General features: G+C 44.1%; 1 protein-coding gene across 1 annotated transcript in view; it reads left to right on the top strand.

Annotated features, from left to right (window-relative positions):
• The window catches only part of LOC105454923 (alpha-mannosidase 2), a 79,623-nt gene that overhangs the window by 44,863 nt on the left and 17,578 nt on the right, over positions 1 to 17,182 (top strand). Inside the window, exons 3-4 of the mRNA XM_011697902.1 lie at positions 10,034 to 10,206; positions 12,983 to 13,116. Of these exons, the coding sequence (XP_011696204.1) occupies positions 10,034 to 10,206; positions 12,983 to 13,116 (307 nt within the window). The remainder of the gene's footprint in view (positions 1 to 10,033; positions 10,207 to 12,982; positions 13,117 to 17,182) is intronic.

The raw sequence follows: 17,182 nt of genomic DNA, 5'->3' as shown, positions 1-17,182 counted from the left end.
CTCCTCTCCATGACGTAATATATAATCGTAAATCATAAATTACACTTTTTTTTTACGCTGCGCATCTCTCTGCGAAAGCGCACGGTGAAAGAGTTCGTCTGTTTGCTTGCTCGCTGACGAGAAACGCATCGACGCGTGCTCGAAAAAAAATGCTCTCTCTCTCTCTCTCTCTTTTTCTCTTTCTCTCCCTCCCGTATATATGCTCGCGAGCATTCCCACATGTTGCGGTTTTCGGGCAAAGCTTTGTACGACTCCCATTAACCGTCGGTCCCTAGACTCATGGCGGTTTGCTCTTGACGAGACAACTAACGGAATCGTTTGATCAAAGCTCGGAACAACTCCATTATGACCCCGGCGATTGCAATTTTCTACGTCCGTACGCTCTCGCAAATCCGCGCGGCGCGCGTACTTGTCTCCGCTTCGCTCCGCGGTCATGATAACGTTCACAGTCGGAACTCGCGCGACTGTGCATCTTAGCATTCCATTTAGTAGATTGTAAGTTTCCTGACAAAAGACCGGATTACAGAATAATTTTGCAGCGACGAGTAAACGTTATCACAACTTTTACATCGCGTTTTTATGGCTCGGCGATGAAAGTAGCGTATTGCGAATGTCGTTTTATATATATTTCCGTTCGAAAAGCGATGAAAAAAACTACGAAGATTTTCTATGTTATTAAATTTAATATTTTATCTAAAGATACACATACACACACACGACGTAGCGTGGAACCAAGTTACTGTTACACAAGCGATATTATGCCCATTAATATGTTATTACGCACTTTTATAATTTGTTTTCGGGAACAAATTTTACTTTACAACTCCCCTGTCGCACCTCGCAAGTGGCTGCGTGATAAATTAGCGCTTCTTGCATACACGCGGCTTTTGTTACGTGTTTCCCCGCTATGTAAAGTTACGCGGGCCCGCGCGCGTTAACGTGGCGTCGCGCCAGGGCAGCGGCGCGGGTAATTACGCGTAGAAAGAAGCGAATTCTCCGTCGCCCGTGCGCGGGGTAATCGCGCGGAAAATTCGGAATATGTAAAATTCATCCGCGCGCGGGTGGAGAGCGTTTCACTCGCGCCCCTCCTCTCCGTCTGTCGACCCCCTTCGATCCGTCTCGAAGGAAATAAGACGTTCCGCGAATGAATTCCGAATGATGTTTGCGCGACTCGGCGGCGAGGGTATCGCCCGGGCGTTTTGAGCGACGCGGAAGTTTTCGACGCGAGGATCGACTTGGTAATTCGCGCGCCTCGGCGAACCGGAAACTTCGCGACAACGGGAGGCACCCGCACCTCTTGTACAAGTTAAATAATTTTTTGTTTCTCGAAGGAAAGAGCGGACGACGGTTGTGCGCGCGTTTCGAATTGCACGCGACTTGAAATCGTTCGGTTTCCGTTTCTCAACTACTACGCGATACTCGCTCGTTCGTAGCGGCAGAAGTTGCGGAGCACGTAATTACGAGTTCTTGTTTTTCTCCAGATGTTGTCACGAGCCGCTACAATGGTTTGCGCGTCTCCTAGCAAAAGTCATTGCGCGCCGGCATAATTGCTTTCTCTCGCGAAGAGAAATATATACACTCTCTCTATCTCTCCCTCTATCTCTCTCGTTTTATTGGTAGAGATCCCTTGGTTCGCTCCGCGCGTTCCTCGAAGAAAATTGCGAAAGTATCCCGTGCGTTTCCGTGCGCGCGTCCGTCGTTCACGACATTCGGAGCCGCGCGCGAGCCGAGAGAATCTCGACTCTCGTCCCGTCAAGAAAATACTCGTTCGCTCCGGGTCTCGAGTTAATCCCCCCGGGATTACGGGAGTCGGATGCTGCGCAGATGTCGGACGCGATGAGGCGAGGTTTGTTTGTTTGGCCAAACGTGTGAGACTTACTCGGCCCGATCTATCGTCGGAAAAAAAAAAACAGACCGATTCCCGATTTTTTGATCAGATGCATCGCCTCACAAACTACGATCACCCTCTTTTTCTCTCTCTCTCTCTCTCTCTCTATCTTTCTTCTTCGCACCCCTATCCGGTGCAAACACAGTTCGACGAGTTCGACAATACCGGCTCATCAGTCCATTGTCGTCAAGACTACAATAGCGCGGACGGTGGCGGCCCTTTGGAAAACGACAATGGCGGGAAATGGGCGCGATTTAGGCGATCGGGATGCACCGAATGCGCCTGCAAGTCCGCGGACTTGCTGTCCTCTCGGATCTGGATTCGTCCGTATTGATACGGGGATTTCGGGGGCAGCGATGTCGGGGCTTCAGGAAGGAAGCGTTCCGTCAAGTCGCATGGTAATCGCTATCGGGTTTATAGAAAGTCGAGCGTGCTGATACCAGTTCGGACATAATAGCAGCATTCATCGAAGGACTAGTAGCTTTTTGCTATAGTCGTTCTTCGAGAATATATCGTAATATGCAGCTTAATCAATAACTACATTTAATAATAATTAATAATCAACAGCAATAACAATTTTGACAACGGTTGCATTCAGCAGAGAAAGCAGCTTTGCAACTGTCGTGAGATTCTCCAACATGATTGGCTCTTGCCGTTTTTCATGAATCTAAACATATAAACGAGTCGATATATTAAAGAATTTTACAACAGTTGCAAAGCCGCTTTTTCTGCTGAACGCAGCCAATTTGAATAAAATACAAATAGATACAATCAATTTTTTTTTATTAATTCATGGAGAATGCAGGTACAATTTTCTATAACTCAAACGGAATTTTGGAGAGTTTACACGAGACGCGACGTAATCGATTTGCATAAAATGTGAGCTATATCGACGTCCGCCACGTCCCCGGTTCGCGCTGGTCCGCGAAATCTTCAAGGTAAATTCAAACTGTCTCGCGTCAAGCCAATTATGCTGTCAGCAAGCCGATGTATCATCCAAGGCATTTGAGGGATTCGTTAACGAGGTTTCCCGTGTCTTTCTCTCTCGCTCCCATTTGTACGACAGCGTTACGGCTTCTCAAAGAACGCGCGCATTCCCGCTTGTACACATACACGCATACCGTCCTTGCATCCTCCCCTCCCCCTGCCCGCCCGTTTCCTTGACATTCCTCGCAGGCGTACAAAAGGGCACGACACGATGCACCTCGTGACAAATGCAAGAGTGCATAAGGTATACGGATTTAGCATCCGGGGCTGTAATGCCGAAGACTGCTCTTTAATCTTGCAACAGTGAATCGCGGTCTCGTAGTCAGACATCAAGTTTTTCTGAACTACAATTTTTTTGGACTTGCATGTATTATATTTAAAGCTTCTATTTCCAGTTTGTATATACCGCTGGCGGATGAATAAAAAAATATTGTGATTATTCTTGCAGGGCACTTTCAGTTGCAATCATTTTCCAATAACGTTATTTTATCAATGAACTCGAGAAAGATTAAAAATATATGAAATATAACAGCTATGTGAAGTTGCCACCCCCTCCCCACTACTGAAAATCCATTAACGACCATTACCACCCTCGATTTATTAGTAAGCAACCACCAAACGAATGTTTGCATTTATGATTACTTACGCAGTCTGGAAAGCCATACTTTACAAAAGGAGTAGCCAATTTGACGCTTATTATATGTCTTTTTTTTATTATTATTATTTACAACTTTGACTACCAATCATCGGGAAAGGACTACTAAATACTCCACCAAACAACCATCAATCGAGTGCTAATGGTTGTTAGTGGATTTTCAATAGTGGGGGGGGGGGCAACTTCACACAGCTAAATATAACATACCAAAATGTAAAGGAGATTAAAATAATTCTCCTTAACGATTGCAGTTTCGCGGTTATGAGGTCTTTCATCGATGCCGATATATTTAACAAAAAGTGATCTAATGTAAGGAGAGTTCTCGAAATTGCTATTCATGTTACGTTACCTATTGCGGGATTCAGAATCACCGTCGGTCTTTCTCCACGTAAAGAGCGAAAAGTGGTAACATATATTTTCGAAATGTTTGCATCCTGTTTATTACCTACTCTACAGTGGAATACTAAAACGTGAGAACTTTAACGCGCGCGCGTTCCACTTTCGTATTTGTTCCTTTGGTCGCGTTGTTTACTCCTTTCGACGACACTATTTCATTCTCGGTCGATGTATAAATAGCGCAATCCGGAGATACACATTCAAAGCCCCGCGAACAAAGTGCGGGCCCGGGTCTCACCCGGGAGAAAATACTCGGGATTATTTGCATTTCTACGGGAGAAATAGGTGAGACGAGCCAACTTCGCGTCACATTCCTTCTTTCGAGGCCAATCGGAATTGCGGTGCGCGAATGTTTGTATCCATTCGCCGAACGCGCGGATGAATATAGGAAATACCGCTGTTTGGAAATATCGAAAAGTAATGGTAGTAACTGTTCGAGCCAATCTTCCGTGGCGAACAACACTGCGGCGTCTTGGCGAAACGTAAGATGCCCTTTTCAGTTAAACGATAAATCTTACACAACAGAATTTAGAGGCCAAATTTATGCTGGCTTATATTACAGAACAAATTTTTAGTGGGATTAAAATGATACAGAATTTCCAAGGCATTGCTCCGAATAACTATTGTTATTACTCATAGGATAAAGCCCGCGCGTGAGGCGTGATTATACTTAACAATTTTTCCATGGCGTATGTAATGCCGCGAACTTCTTAAGAGAGTTATTTATACGTTACCGCGAAACTGCATGGAAGTTGCAGCCGGTAGCTACATATTCCCGAAGTTTGGTCTTTACCGTTGGGAGATTCGAAAAGTTCCGTGGTTTGTTACGGTGTTAATGGTCCCTCGGCTAAATTTTTTTTGTCTTAATAACGAGATCAACGAGAAGACATATGGACCCGCGTTCTTCCTAACTACAATTTTTTTTCGTGTCGCGTTTTTTTTTGCGCAGATATATATATATATATAACAAAACGGACAAAAATAAAACTTTGCGTCATCCAGCATGTCCCATTTGATAACGTCGTGGGACAAAAACGGAAGGCGGGAAAGTTACATAAATCGTAGAAGTGAATGAAAAATGTTTATACACGTACGTAATCTTTCCACGTTTTAATTAGAAGAAAAACTGCTAGTTTCCATTAATTATGGTAATTGTCTTTTTTTCTTTAATCAGAGCTACTTTAGAATGAGCTAGATTTAATGTTAACTATTAAAAGAAGCCAAGCTTTTTTTTTCTCTCACGCGTCACACTTGCGAGAATCAATGGAGGCGTTTGAATTCGCCGCATGCAGACGCGGACGAAGACGTTAATCTTGTCCCCAGAACCGATTGTAGCGTCGCTCTAACGAGATTCCTAAATTTGTATTCTCGAGGAGCACGGTGGAGAGATAGGGTTTCGATTAACCTCAATCGAGACGTACTTTCCTTGGAGGCGACCCGTAAAAAAAAAAGTGGAGCGCGCGCAAACAACACACTGGCAATTTCGCGTCGCGCAAGATCATCCGCGACAAGTTACCCGCAGGAGATGAGACGCGCGTCTCATCTCTCTCTTTCTCTCTCCCTCCTCTCGTTATCTTGCTTCTTCTTTCCGGTTATATGACCGATGCTCGTAAAAAAGTCAGGAGCGAGTCGGGGAAAAATGTCACCTCTCTTACCGTCGGTTGCCTCATCCGGCCGACCCAACGACAGATACAACGTAATGAAATGAGGGCTGGATCGTCAGACTCGTACATCAAAACTCCTTGCGACCTTCTTGCGATCATCTCCATTTTTTATCCGCATCGCGTTTTTACGAGCGCGCCTCTCGTGATCAACGTTCAGAACGACGGGGATGAAGTCTCGCGCCTATAAGATCGACCGCCCCCTCGCGATCCACTTAAGCATCGTCGGCAGGCTTGCGTTGGGATCGCGAAACTTTACGGTCCTCGTATACCTCTCGCTTATCGATATTACCTTTTCGCCATCACGCTCACCTTGCCGTCGTCCCTCCCCCCCTCTCTCTCTTTTCTGTCGTGCAAGAGAGATGAGGAAATAGATTCGAACAACGATCGCACGCGGTTTCCCAATTTAAAAGTCTGATCGTCTTATTCCAGGAGGATCATCCTGCGCTCGCGTAAGTCCGGTAAGTCCAGCCAGAATTTCTCCCCGCGTCCTCGCGAGGGACGCGCGGTGTCGCTCTATCTCTCGCCGCCCCGGTATTAATATTCGATGCCATTAACGGCGCGGCAATTGCTTTCCACCGCTACCGAGACACCGCCTCCCTTACGCTTCAATCTGAATTCCAATTCGGTCCCCCCGCGCCCGAGTATAATACCGGTGCAGGCTGTGATTGCGCGCCAAGGCGAGGTACACGCTCTCCCGGTACACGCTCCATCTTCCCGCCCGGTGTCGCGGTTAAGGACGATAATAGCGATTCGAGCAAGTAGCTGGCGAAGTTACCGGGCGAGGTGACAAAGTACACCCGGGGTCGTGCCGTACCGGGTAAAGGGAACGGTGCCCTCTTCACCCCTCCCTCGCTTCCTCCGCCCGCCCTGTGCACGCCGTGGGTGGTGGACCGGTGAGAACAGGCGAGGGCAAAGGGCGAGGGAGGGTGTATTAAAGGGGCGCTATGACCCGATGCGCTTGTCTCATGCATACCAATAAGCCCCTGGCTGCCGTGCGTCTCGTATGTATGTAGCCGAGTATCCGCCTGCAGCTTGCCGACAACTTCGCTTATTTGTCCTGTGAAATAGATTCCGCGTCGCTCTTGGCCCTTGACTACGGGTCGTGATCAAGATTACCGCCCGTATATATACGATAGACATATTGTGAATATGTAGATTAAATTAAATTATTCAATCATTATTTAATCGTTGTTTATCGAGCACTATATGAAATATATTTCTTTAAAGGCAAACACACGTACGAAGGTGAGGATTTATGTGTTCACAGAATTTTAAAAGTGACGTAAATAATAATAATAATAATTACACATTCACGTTAGTTGGACGCTTGACATTAGTACTACAAATTTTGTCATACGTAAAATTAAAAAAAAAAAAATTTTTTTTAATTAGTCTTTTAAACCAAAAAAGAGCTAAAAAGCTTATTTTATAAAGAGAAATGGAAAAGAGATAATGCAGCTACAGAAAACGGAAATAATAAGTTAGGATTATAATAATCTACAATATAAATACACATAATAAATTAATAAATTTAATAATTATTATGAGATTATTTAAACAATAAAATAGAATTATGTTATATTTTTGTATCCTATTAATACATGAAATATCATTGACAATATATGTACAAATAATGGAGAGTACCATTTGTCATTACATGCAATTTATATTGCTGATTTTTTTTCTTCTAAAATAATATCGATCGTTGACGTAAGATAATCCCGATCACTCGTAAAAAAATATTCCCGTTTCCTTGGGAGAATAAACGTCCGACGGAAAATAATCAACGATAAACAATACGCCGGGAAATAACGTTGTCCGTCGCCGTGTGGAAGGGGTGGCGAAACGGACGCGACTGGGATACGGCCGGCGAAACGAATTTTGATTAACGAGAGAGCTTTCGCAAATTCGGGAGCGCGCGTTCCGCGCGAAAGAACGCTCCAATTTGTCCGCGTAGTGAGCGCGAAATGAAATTAAGGCAGACGCGAATTTGATCAGCGGCGGCGGCGGCGGCGGCGGCGGCGGTGGCGGTGGCCAGAGAGCTCGAAATCTCGGTGAAAACGCAGAGCTCGGACGAAACGCACGGAGGGACGACGACTAATGACAGTTACCGCTGTGAGTTGATTCCCGCTTAAAAGATTTACGCCGCCTTGTGTAGCTTGCAAATCAAATATCCGACTGGCTTCACCAAAAAGTACTTGCCGCTCGCGAAACGAAAAACCGAACCGCGTCTATTTCACTCTTTCCGAGCACGATTGCGGCTGCGTTTTTAGAACCAGCGTGGAAAGTCAAAATTTTTTTACGTTTTAATTGGGAATGCAACATTTTAATCAGAAATGTAATATATAATGATATTTTATTTATTTATATGACAGTCGTAATAATTGTACTTTCCCTCGGTGGAGATACGTCCAAATGAAAGTGTCATCGCAATCTGCCGCTCGCGGTTCGTTATATTTGTCTCATAATATTTTACATTGTTACCATTATTTTCGTTTGCAAGAATTAAAAATTGTGTAACAGCCGCGTGGAAATAATTCAGCGTGTATAATTCATTGTGCCACAAAAGATCGGATACCTGTCGAAGGTGTCACTTTGCCGGATTCGCGCATCGAAGGAAGCGCAAACTTGGAACCTCGGAGACATTATCGTTCGCTGATGCGTCCCAAATTGCATAAATTCACCGCCGACAACACATAATAAATCGCGCGTATTGTGCCGAGCGCGACGTTGCATCTCACGTCATTTGAATTATTAACTCGCTACAGCGGTATGTATATCAATTACGCGATATTGACATTGTCGTTCCACTATTCCACATCATTACAGAGAACGAGAGATAGATAAATCGATAGAGAGAGAGAGAGATAGTTAATACGATCAAATTATCCAGAATCGATCGAAATTATCGTGCCTATCGAAATCTCTATATGAATACATACATATATAGGTATAACGAATATATAATGAAAGGCGACCTATCGATTATGAATTAGAAGATTACACAATATCGCCGGGCTTTAACTGGAACACGAATTAACTGCCAGTGTAATTACGTGGGATCACAGCCAAACTAATCAGACGTCTCGCTTCTCACGTTCCTGCGTCAAGCTATACTTTCAATTTTTGCAATGCGGTTGAAACTATGGGAGGTGTAACTAACATCGCACTAATTATCGTTTCCAAACGAGAAGGGCGCGACATCCGCGTCGTACCGCCGCACAACCGTATCCGCCTGTTCCCGCTCTTTCGCGAGTTAAAAATCCGGTCGCGCTTTAATTGCATTCCAGTGCGAGATATTAGCAACAAAGCGAGCAGCAATAAAATCGCGCGATGGCACACGCGCCCGCATGGATCGGAGAGGGTGGAGGGTGGAGGGGCATCAGGGAGTGAGGAGTGGAAAAAAAAAGAGGAATGTCGTTCGCACTCCACTCCAAATATCGACACGCCCGATACTCGAGACAGATTGAAACACTCTTTTTGAAACGCGCCGCGGCCGGAGAGAGCGCGAGTCCGCCGAGAGGTAAACTAATAAATCGCGCGCAAATCGTCTCTGCGAGGGCCCTGCGCGCGCCCACCATCGTCCATTCGCGTCGACTGCGCGAATGCGGATTAATAGTGATGAGACACGGCAGTGTATCAATTACACCGTGTCGTTATAACGTCGTCAAGCCGATGTCGCGGTGTCGGCGCGAGCTAATTAACGAATCTCCACGTTAGCGCGGACTGCGCGCCGTGGAGAATCGAGATCGACCGTGGATTGTGCTACCCGGTAATAGATCACTTGGAAGGATCCTGATTAACGAGTGCGAGACCGTCGATACGCGGGAACCTTGGCGAGACGGCGCGGCAGCGCGCCGTCACCTCGATCGCACGTCGCAGATTAAAATTCTGTCCGATTGGTTCTTTGGCGATTGGTGACGTAAACAACGTAAAGTAGCCGTTAACTAATAGAAAATTATCAAATCTATTATAATAACAAACATTTATCTCTGAGAAAACGAAATTCATCCTTCCTCTTTTGAAATTGAACGAAAACCCGTCGCTCTTAATTAATCAGTTTAAATACAACCGGGTCATAAGTTATTAAAGGACACATCTCGAATTGCATATAATTATGTTAGACATAAAAATCAGATTACATTAAATAAACCAAAAATAGGAATGATAAAAATAAGATTGCGCATAAACAAACGAATATGTAGGTTAATGTTACATTAAGCATTTAACGTATTTGAAAAATGATCTTTATTCGCTACAGGGAATTTCCGCCGACACGTTTTACAATTAATTATTGCTTCTACCGAGGCTCTTCAGTAATGCTTCCGGATGCGCTAGATATTTCATGAAAGGCAGCATTAACCTACACGGCCCCGGCATATTGCTATTTGTGGCACGTTTCTGATAAAACTCACGACGGTATCGCGTTTCTCTCTGTTGCAGGTTATCCTTGTGCCTCACAGTCACACCGATCCGGGATGGCTGAAGACATTCGAGCAGTACTTCCACAGCTCCACGAGGAGCATCCTAAATAACATGGTCTCGAAGCTGCAGCAGTGGCCGAACATGACCTTTATCTGGAGCGAGGTTTCGTTCTTATCACTGTGGTGGGACAGGTGAGTGCATTCTATGTGCATACGCGATCAAGCGTTTTGCAATATTTCCCGAGTAAAAGAGAGAGGAAGGAAAACGCTTCTCAAAAATGCCTCGCGTCGAAAAATGCATCGAGAAATATTCTTCGAATCATAATATATTTACACAAAACGAATAGACTTCGCCCTCTTTACGTTTAAATTGAAAATGTCGAAGGCTAGCATGATAATAATAATAATAATAATAATAATAATAATAATAACGCAGCTAATGAATAAATAATATCAGGTTGGTCATAGGTCTTTTATTTTATTCATCGTAAATATATAAAAAGATTTTCTGATCAACGTAATAAACAGTTGAATGTGTAATAGATAGCTAAATGTATTGTAGAAGGAATGAAGTAAATAATAATAAGTCGGATAATTATGCAGAATAAACAGATAAAAAAATGAATAAGATTTTTAAAGCGATGCCCCGGGAAAAATTTCCGATAAAGCGGCGAGCGGATTGTTATTCTCAGAATTCACGAGGTATAATTAATATCGCTTTCCCACGATCTGGTTCTCTTAGGGGATGACTCATTAATGCGAATGTCGGCTTCTGCATTTGTAATTAAAGACAAACACCGGTTAGCGCGCATTCGTGTGTTAAGTAATCTACGAGTTTTCCCCTGCAATCTCGCGCGAGCTTTTCTCGAAATTGTAAAATGTGGAAAAGAGAGCGTTATATGAAGGTATAAACGACGTCGAAAGCTAACAGCCTTGCGTAATTGCACACGTTTGGTTCCGCAGCGCTCATTGTCTATCTTCGAAATTCGAATTACTCGCACGTTGGGGAATTTCGAGCTTTCGCCGATCGACGATGTTTCTTCCACTCTTTCGAGGATAGAAACGCTTTAGCACGTTGACCATTGGCTTCTGCATTTCCAATTAAAGACAAACGTTCCGTGCGTCCGCGTGTTAAGTAAACCGCAGACTTCCCGCACGCGAGCATCTCTCTCGGAAATGGATTTGTCGTGAAATAGGCCGAGGAAGGAGGGAGCGGGCGATCGTATCGGCAACTGGATGGTGGTGATTCTCGAGCCACTTGGCGCTCGAAAGAACGGAGCGGAAACCCGGGAACAACGGTGCGGGTGACGGTCCGCCTCTTCTTAACGAGCCGCGGAAAAGCCGTGGATGAAGCGGGAATGAAGAAGAAGACGGAGAAGTGTCACGAGTGGATTCCGAGAAAAGTGAGGAGAAAGAGAGGGAGAGAGAAGCGGGTAAAATGATAAGTTCCAGATGAGTTTCACTGAGTCGGGAAGGAGGGAGTAGCTCGCTTTCATTACTTTCCTCCAGTTGTTAGAGACAGAATGAGATCCCGCAGGTTTGCTCAAAAGTAATTTTTATTCGGTGGATTTAGTCACCCCGCGGATCGGTACGGTTTTATTGGATCACAGAAACGGGAAGTGGAGATGCTTGCGAATTGTCGGGTACGATTGAAGCTGAAGAGCTGCAGTCAGCGAAGAAATGAGAAGTAGTTCTAATATATGCAACCGATTGAAAATCTCAGGATAGACTGTTGTTGAAATGTTATGTACATGCTTTTCTACATTTGAAATTTAAATTTTTGCAAATAACTCTCAACTTCACATAAAAAATAATTACATTCTTTCTTCTGAAATTATTGCATACTCTGTAGAAAACTTTATTTTTACGGATCTCTTCTGAAATCAGATTTATATAATCGGTTTTAATTTTGGTCAATTACAGTCTACGGTAGGACACATAATTTCTTTTAACGAGTTTAGTAACATTAAAAATTTTTTTTTATCTCAGGACTTTTAGAGAAAGCGCGAAGAGAGGAAGAAAGTAGAAAAAAATTGTAGTTCAGAATAATCACTTTTATTCTCTGCTTTATTTCGAAATGTTCATTGAAATTTTGTATATAATCAATCAGACCGATTGCACCGACATGCACCGAAGCTCTGAGAACGTAAAACGCTAGGAAAATTGTATCGGCATCCGGCGCATAAAAAAATTTATTACATCGGCGCCGGTGCAGTTTAAACAGACCGGCGTCGAGGAAAGCTCATCCTCAAAACGCCCCAGTTTGGCTTGGGCGTAACCACCTTAGCTTTAGCGACCTTAAACCAACCTACTAGCCACCTGGGAAAACAGAGAGAGAGAGAGAGAGAGAGACATATAGCAGGTGGAATCCGTGGCGGCTTTATGGCCGACATAAACGACGTAATGTGGAAACCACCTTCGAATAGGGAAGGATATGTAGGTCGTACATAACACTCGGACGCACAAATCACGTAAATCCTGGCTGGCTGAAATGCGACGGCGGCGGTGGCGATAAATATGATTTGCAACCCGAATTGCGTGATAGCTGGTATAAAACAAACGCGAGTCAGACCGAGTCACGCGAGAATGATTCAATTCGACGTTGATCCGGAGACGAGCGCGGATCGATCATTTACGGTGAAGAACGATCATCTGCGTAAACTTCATCCATTCATTGGTCGTTACATTTAGAATCGATTTTTTATTTGTGCCAGAATTTAAGCATAATATCTGTATATTTGAATTTTTTACAAAATTTTATTAGTTAAACTTAAAGTTAAAACATTTGTGATATTCATTCTTGTCTTATTTCTATACTTTTTCTATCAATTGTAATTAATTCTTTAAAAGAAAGGGCCCTTTCATCTTTCTCCTTTCACCTTTCTAATGTTTGAAAGGTTCGATTCTATATTTTCTGAAATTCACATTCATTTTCTCTTATCATAAGAAGTTTTATCTTCATTTTCAGTGCTCATCCGACGAAGAAGATGGTCATAAAAAGATTAGTCAAGGACGGTCGACTGGAAATGACCACCGGAGGTTGGGTCATGACTGACGAAGCGACTTCTCACATTTACGCTATGCTGGACCAGCTCATTGAAGGTAAGTATCTGACAAAAAAAATAATAATAATCGGTCTAATCGCATTTCGAAATATTAAATTAGGAATCATAAATATTGGCTGTAAAGCTACTTTCATGTTTAAATTGACTGCTCAGTCTATAGAATAAATTATTATTTCACTTATAATTATGAAGAGAGAAAAAGCGGATTGATATAAAAATAAAACTTCCAGATTTTTTTTAGAAGAGATTTTAATTTATACCAATTAATGTCAATTTATATATTGATTTTCTGTTACTCAACTTATTTTTCGGTGAAGGTCTTTGATACTTTTAAAATAATAAAATATACAAATGATTTTTCTATTGTAAGTCCCAAGATTATTACAATATTAATTATAATAACTAATTATAATATGTTAATTATAATAATAATTAGCAAAAATAAATATGAAAATAAAATGGAACCGATATATAACTTGAAAATCGCATTAGACAGTTTACAAAAAATTAAGAAACGCGTTGAACGATAATGAGATATCAGTTTTAATATTAATTTGATTTTTCTTAATCATTATGTCGAACATATTATATATACAATATTAAATGTCAAATGTGCTAATTTACCTTGATATTACATAATTTTAATACTGACGTGCCGCGGGAATCGCTATAGAATACGAAAGTCAAACGTAAAACTCTCTGAACTCCGAACCGCGATAAAAAAAAGAGGGTCCATAAAAACGCGAATGGAAACGCGAAGGAAGTCCCAGCATGACGAGAAAGGATGTTCACTTCCTTCCGACGCTATAAAAATCAGCCGGCGCTTTAAAACACTCTATCGACAACCGAAAGAGGACGTCGGAATTCCGGCGACCGGTATAGGTAGCTATAGGTAGGATATCCCTGTCGTTTGCTAGCCAAGTGTCGGTCGGCGGAGGAAGCAATAAGGATCCCCGTCGATGCACTGTGCGCGAAAGGGAGAAGATTCGAGTGGATGGAAAGGATTTCTCTCGTCCTGCCACGCGGCGGGACTGCGAGGAGGAGGAAGAGGAGGAGGAGGGGGAGAGTAATAAGGCGGCGGGTGCAAGCGGGTTTCTCAACGGAAAATTGCTCTCCGCCACGTCGTCGTCGTCGTCGTCTTCGTCCTCTCGGAGCCGTCTGATTACGACCTCCTCCTCTACCTCCTCTTCCTCCTTCTCCTCCTCCTCCTCCTATTCCTTCTCTACCTCCTCCTCCACCTTCTTCTCTTTCTCGCAATGAAGGGAAAAGGATCCGTCTCGCTCTCTCGCTCGGTTTAATGTTACCGCGAAAGATTTTACCGCCCTCGTGGAAATTTCAGTCGGCGTTGATTACCTTTCCGCGCGGGGCTCGGCTCTCGCTCGCGTGTGCTGTATCGCCGGGATATCACGAGCGGCAGAACGGCTTCCCTTCCGTACAACGGGAAGGGATGGTAATAACTATTATCGTACGTATGTCGCATAGCTGCGGCAGGATTATTCCTAATGTTTGCTATAGGTATACCACGTATGCCCGTGTCCTCCGAATATAGCGCAGTCGGGTCAGGCGTATCCGTGACCTGGTGCAACGTGGAATATATACGGTGGGTAGATCTCGTGGAGTGCTCATGTCGGGAAAGCTTAATATAAGAAAAGGTTGTAAGAGCGCCGAGAGAAAAGAGCGGCCCGGATAGAATTACTTTCGTGCGATTATTAAAAAGCACGTCGAGTGAAAAGGGAACTTATTAATTTAATTTCATATCTCTCAATTATAAACGTTCGCATTCAGCATTACAATAGGATCAATTTATTCGTCTAGAGATAATTATGTATAGAAAAATACAAGTGACATGTCGAGTTTTGTTTAAACACTATTGGTTGTAAAAAATGTTTTTAAATAGAAAGTTAATTTTCTTAAAATTACAGTTTTCAATAAAAGATAACATTTGAATTTTTTAAACATTATTTCGAATATGTAATAATCTATAATTTATGTTTGTGTCGAAATATATGTATCTAAATTAGATTAAAATGAATATATAAGAATGAAAATTATAGGCCTCCAATTTTATCGAAAGCATGCTGGCGTGCAGCTTTCTCGGCTTCAATTACAATCCCTTCGTGTCGAATTTTTTCAGTTTTGCTTTTTCGAAGAGGAAATATAAATTTATGATAAACGTTGGAACATTTTTCGTACAATTTTCTAGACTTGGACCATTTCGACAAACCGTGGTAGCCGCGTTTAATTGTCACTCCCGTCAGATCCCGACGTTTCGGGGGCGAACAAATATTATCGTCGCGTATCTCTTGCCTCCGAACGATCCGGAGCCGCGCGCGCGCCGCACGCATGCACGCGACACGTATGTATGTACGACACGGCACGGCGCGGCGCGGCATGTGCGACGCAAAATTTCCGCGAGCAACGTATACGTGATCATTAACAGCGGATGAAGGGGCGCGACAACAAAACGTACAGCATGTTATGACCTGCCGTCGCGCGCGAAACGCGTGTACAAGTGAGTGGAAGGAGGAGAGGGGTGGAGGGGGGAGGGAGACGGGGAGGGTACCGAGAGGGTCCTCGAGCGCGCCCGGCCGTCTGCACTCTCGCCCGAATAATGCCCGCACTCGCACTCGCTCCTCTTGTGTCCGCGCGTCCGCACGAAATAATTGTCGTCGTGCGGATCTAACAGCTTGTTTTTGCACCGCGCGGCACCGGGACCGCGTATTCATCGCCGGCGCAAAAACCGAATCTCCATTGTGCGCGGCACGCAACGACGCGGCGCGGCGGCCGGTCCTCTTTTCCGCGTATACGCTAATATGTCCGGGCATTGTGCGGCCCGCTGTTAAATAGCGCCTGCTCCTCCTCCTTCTCGTGTAAAGGTGTCGAGGAAACGCGAGCATTTCCTTTTATCCTCCATATTAAACTCGCGGCCCAACGCGAAACTTTTCGTAACAAATATGCATGTTTTTTTTTTTTCGTTGCCTCAGGCTTTGGAGAACCGGGAGACGCCGGGTTATCTTTGAGCCATTGTCCCTCGTTTATCCGTTCGTATCAGTGTATTGTCCTGCAAATACCTATTGCGCAATGAAATAAAGCACGACACGATAAGAAGAATTTTCAGTATGTCAAAGACTATAAACCAAAAGTGTTCATTCAAGATATCGATCAGATTAGTTGACTGTATATATTTTTCCTATTTTATCGCACCCTGCAGTTATCGAGATCTCAGATTTATAGTTTACGATCGGTTCTTTGCGCGAGCGGCGTGTCAATAAAACGCTCGAGGATTCTTTATCGTAAAGCGTAGTAAACGGGGATTTATACCTATCGCGTTAAGATCAAAGATGGTAAACGCAGAGAGCGCGAATTATGCAAACGTCCAATGTTGCGACGCGGCGCGGCGGCGCGGTCTCTCAGCGGTGATTTCGCGCGGGCGCGCGGGAACATTTGCGATTTTGCCGTGGCATTAAATTGAAATAATGCCGCTCAGGTGTATTAACTCCTAATTATTAGGCCGCTAAATATGTATGGCGCGACGCGCGTTCGCGCCTAGAACGTTAAATCGCCAAGTCCGGCGCGGCCACCCCGTTAACGACTGTCGCGCTAAACTGCCCCGACCGCGTTGGATATCCGATATATCGTGTGTGCACACGCGTGTATTTTCAGAGGGTAGGGGAGCAGGGAGGAGGAGGAGGAGGAGGTGGAGAGCTGCATTACACCAACGAGCGACCGCACCGGCGCAAATATTCGGGCGCCGATATTCGCGATTGCGTAGACGGGCGTTCCGTCCCTCCCTCGCCTCGCCGTTGTAAACACGAAAGTCCTATCGGCGTGCTATCGTCGATTTGCCGCGAGTGTGCATAAACCGCGCATAAATCGCGTGTATTAATCGTCGAAAGTGCAAACAAACAACGGTCGTGCGCGCGATTACGATTAACGTATTAACTGCCGTTTGTAAATCGCGGATTAACGGTCGCGAATGTTTCTTCAGGCTTGAGAGAGATCTTTCGATGACGTGCGTGTAACGTCATTTTTTAGATCTTCATCTTATATTTCGACGTAATTATAATTACACATGCCGTTGATTTTTAATCACCGAAAATCTA

This window comes from Wasmannia auropunctata, unplaced genomic scaffold (assembly GCF_000956235.1).
Source record: "Wasmannia auropunctata unplaced genomic scaffold, wasmannia.A_1.0 LD335972.1, whole genome shotgun sequence".
Taxonomy (NCBI): domain Eukaryota; kingdom Metazoa; phylum Arthropoda; class Insecta; order Hymenoptera; family Formicidae; genus Wasmannia; species Wasmannia auropunctata.
This window is presented reverse-complemented; position numbering and strand designations above follow the sequence as displayed.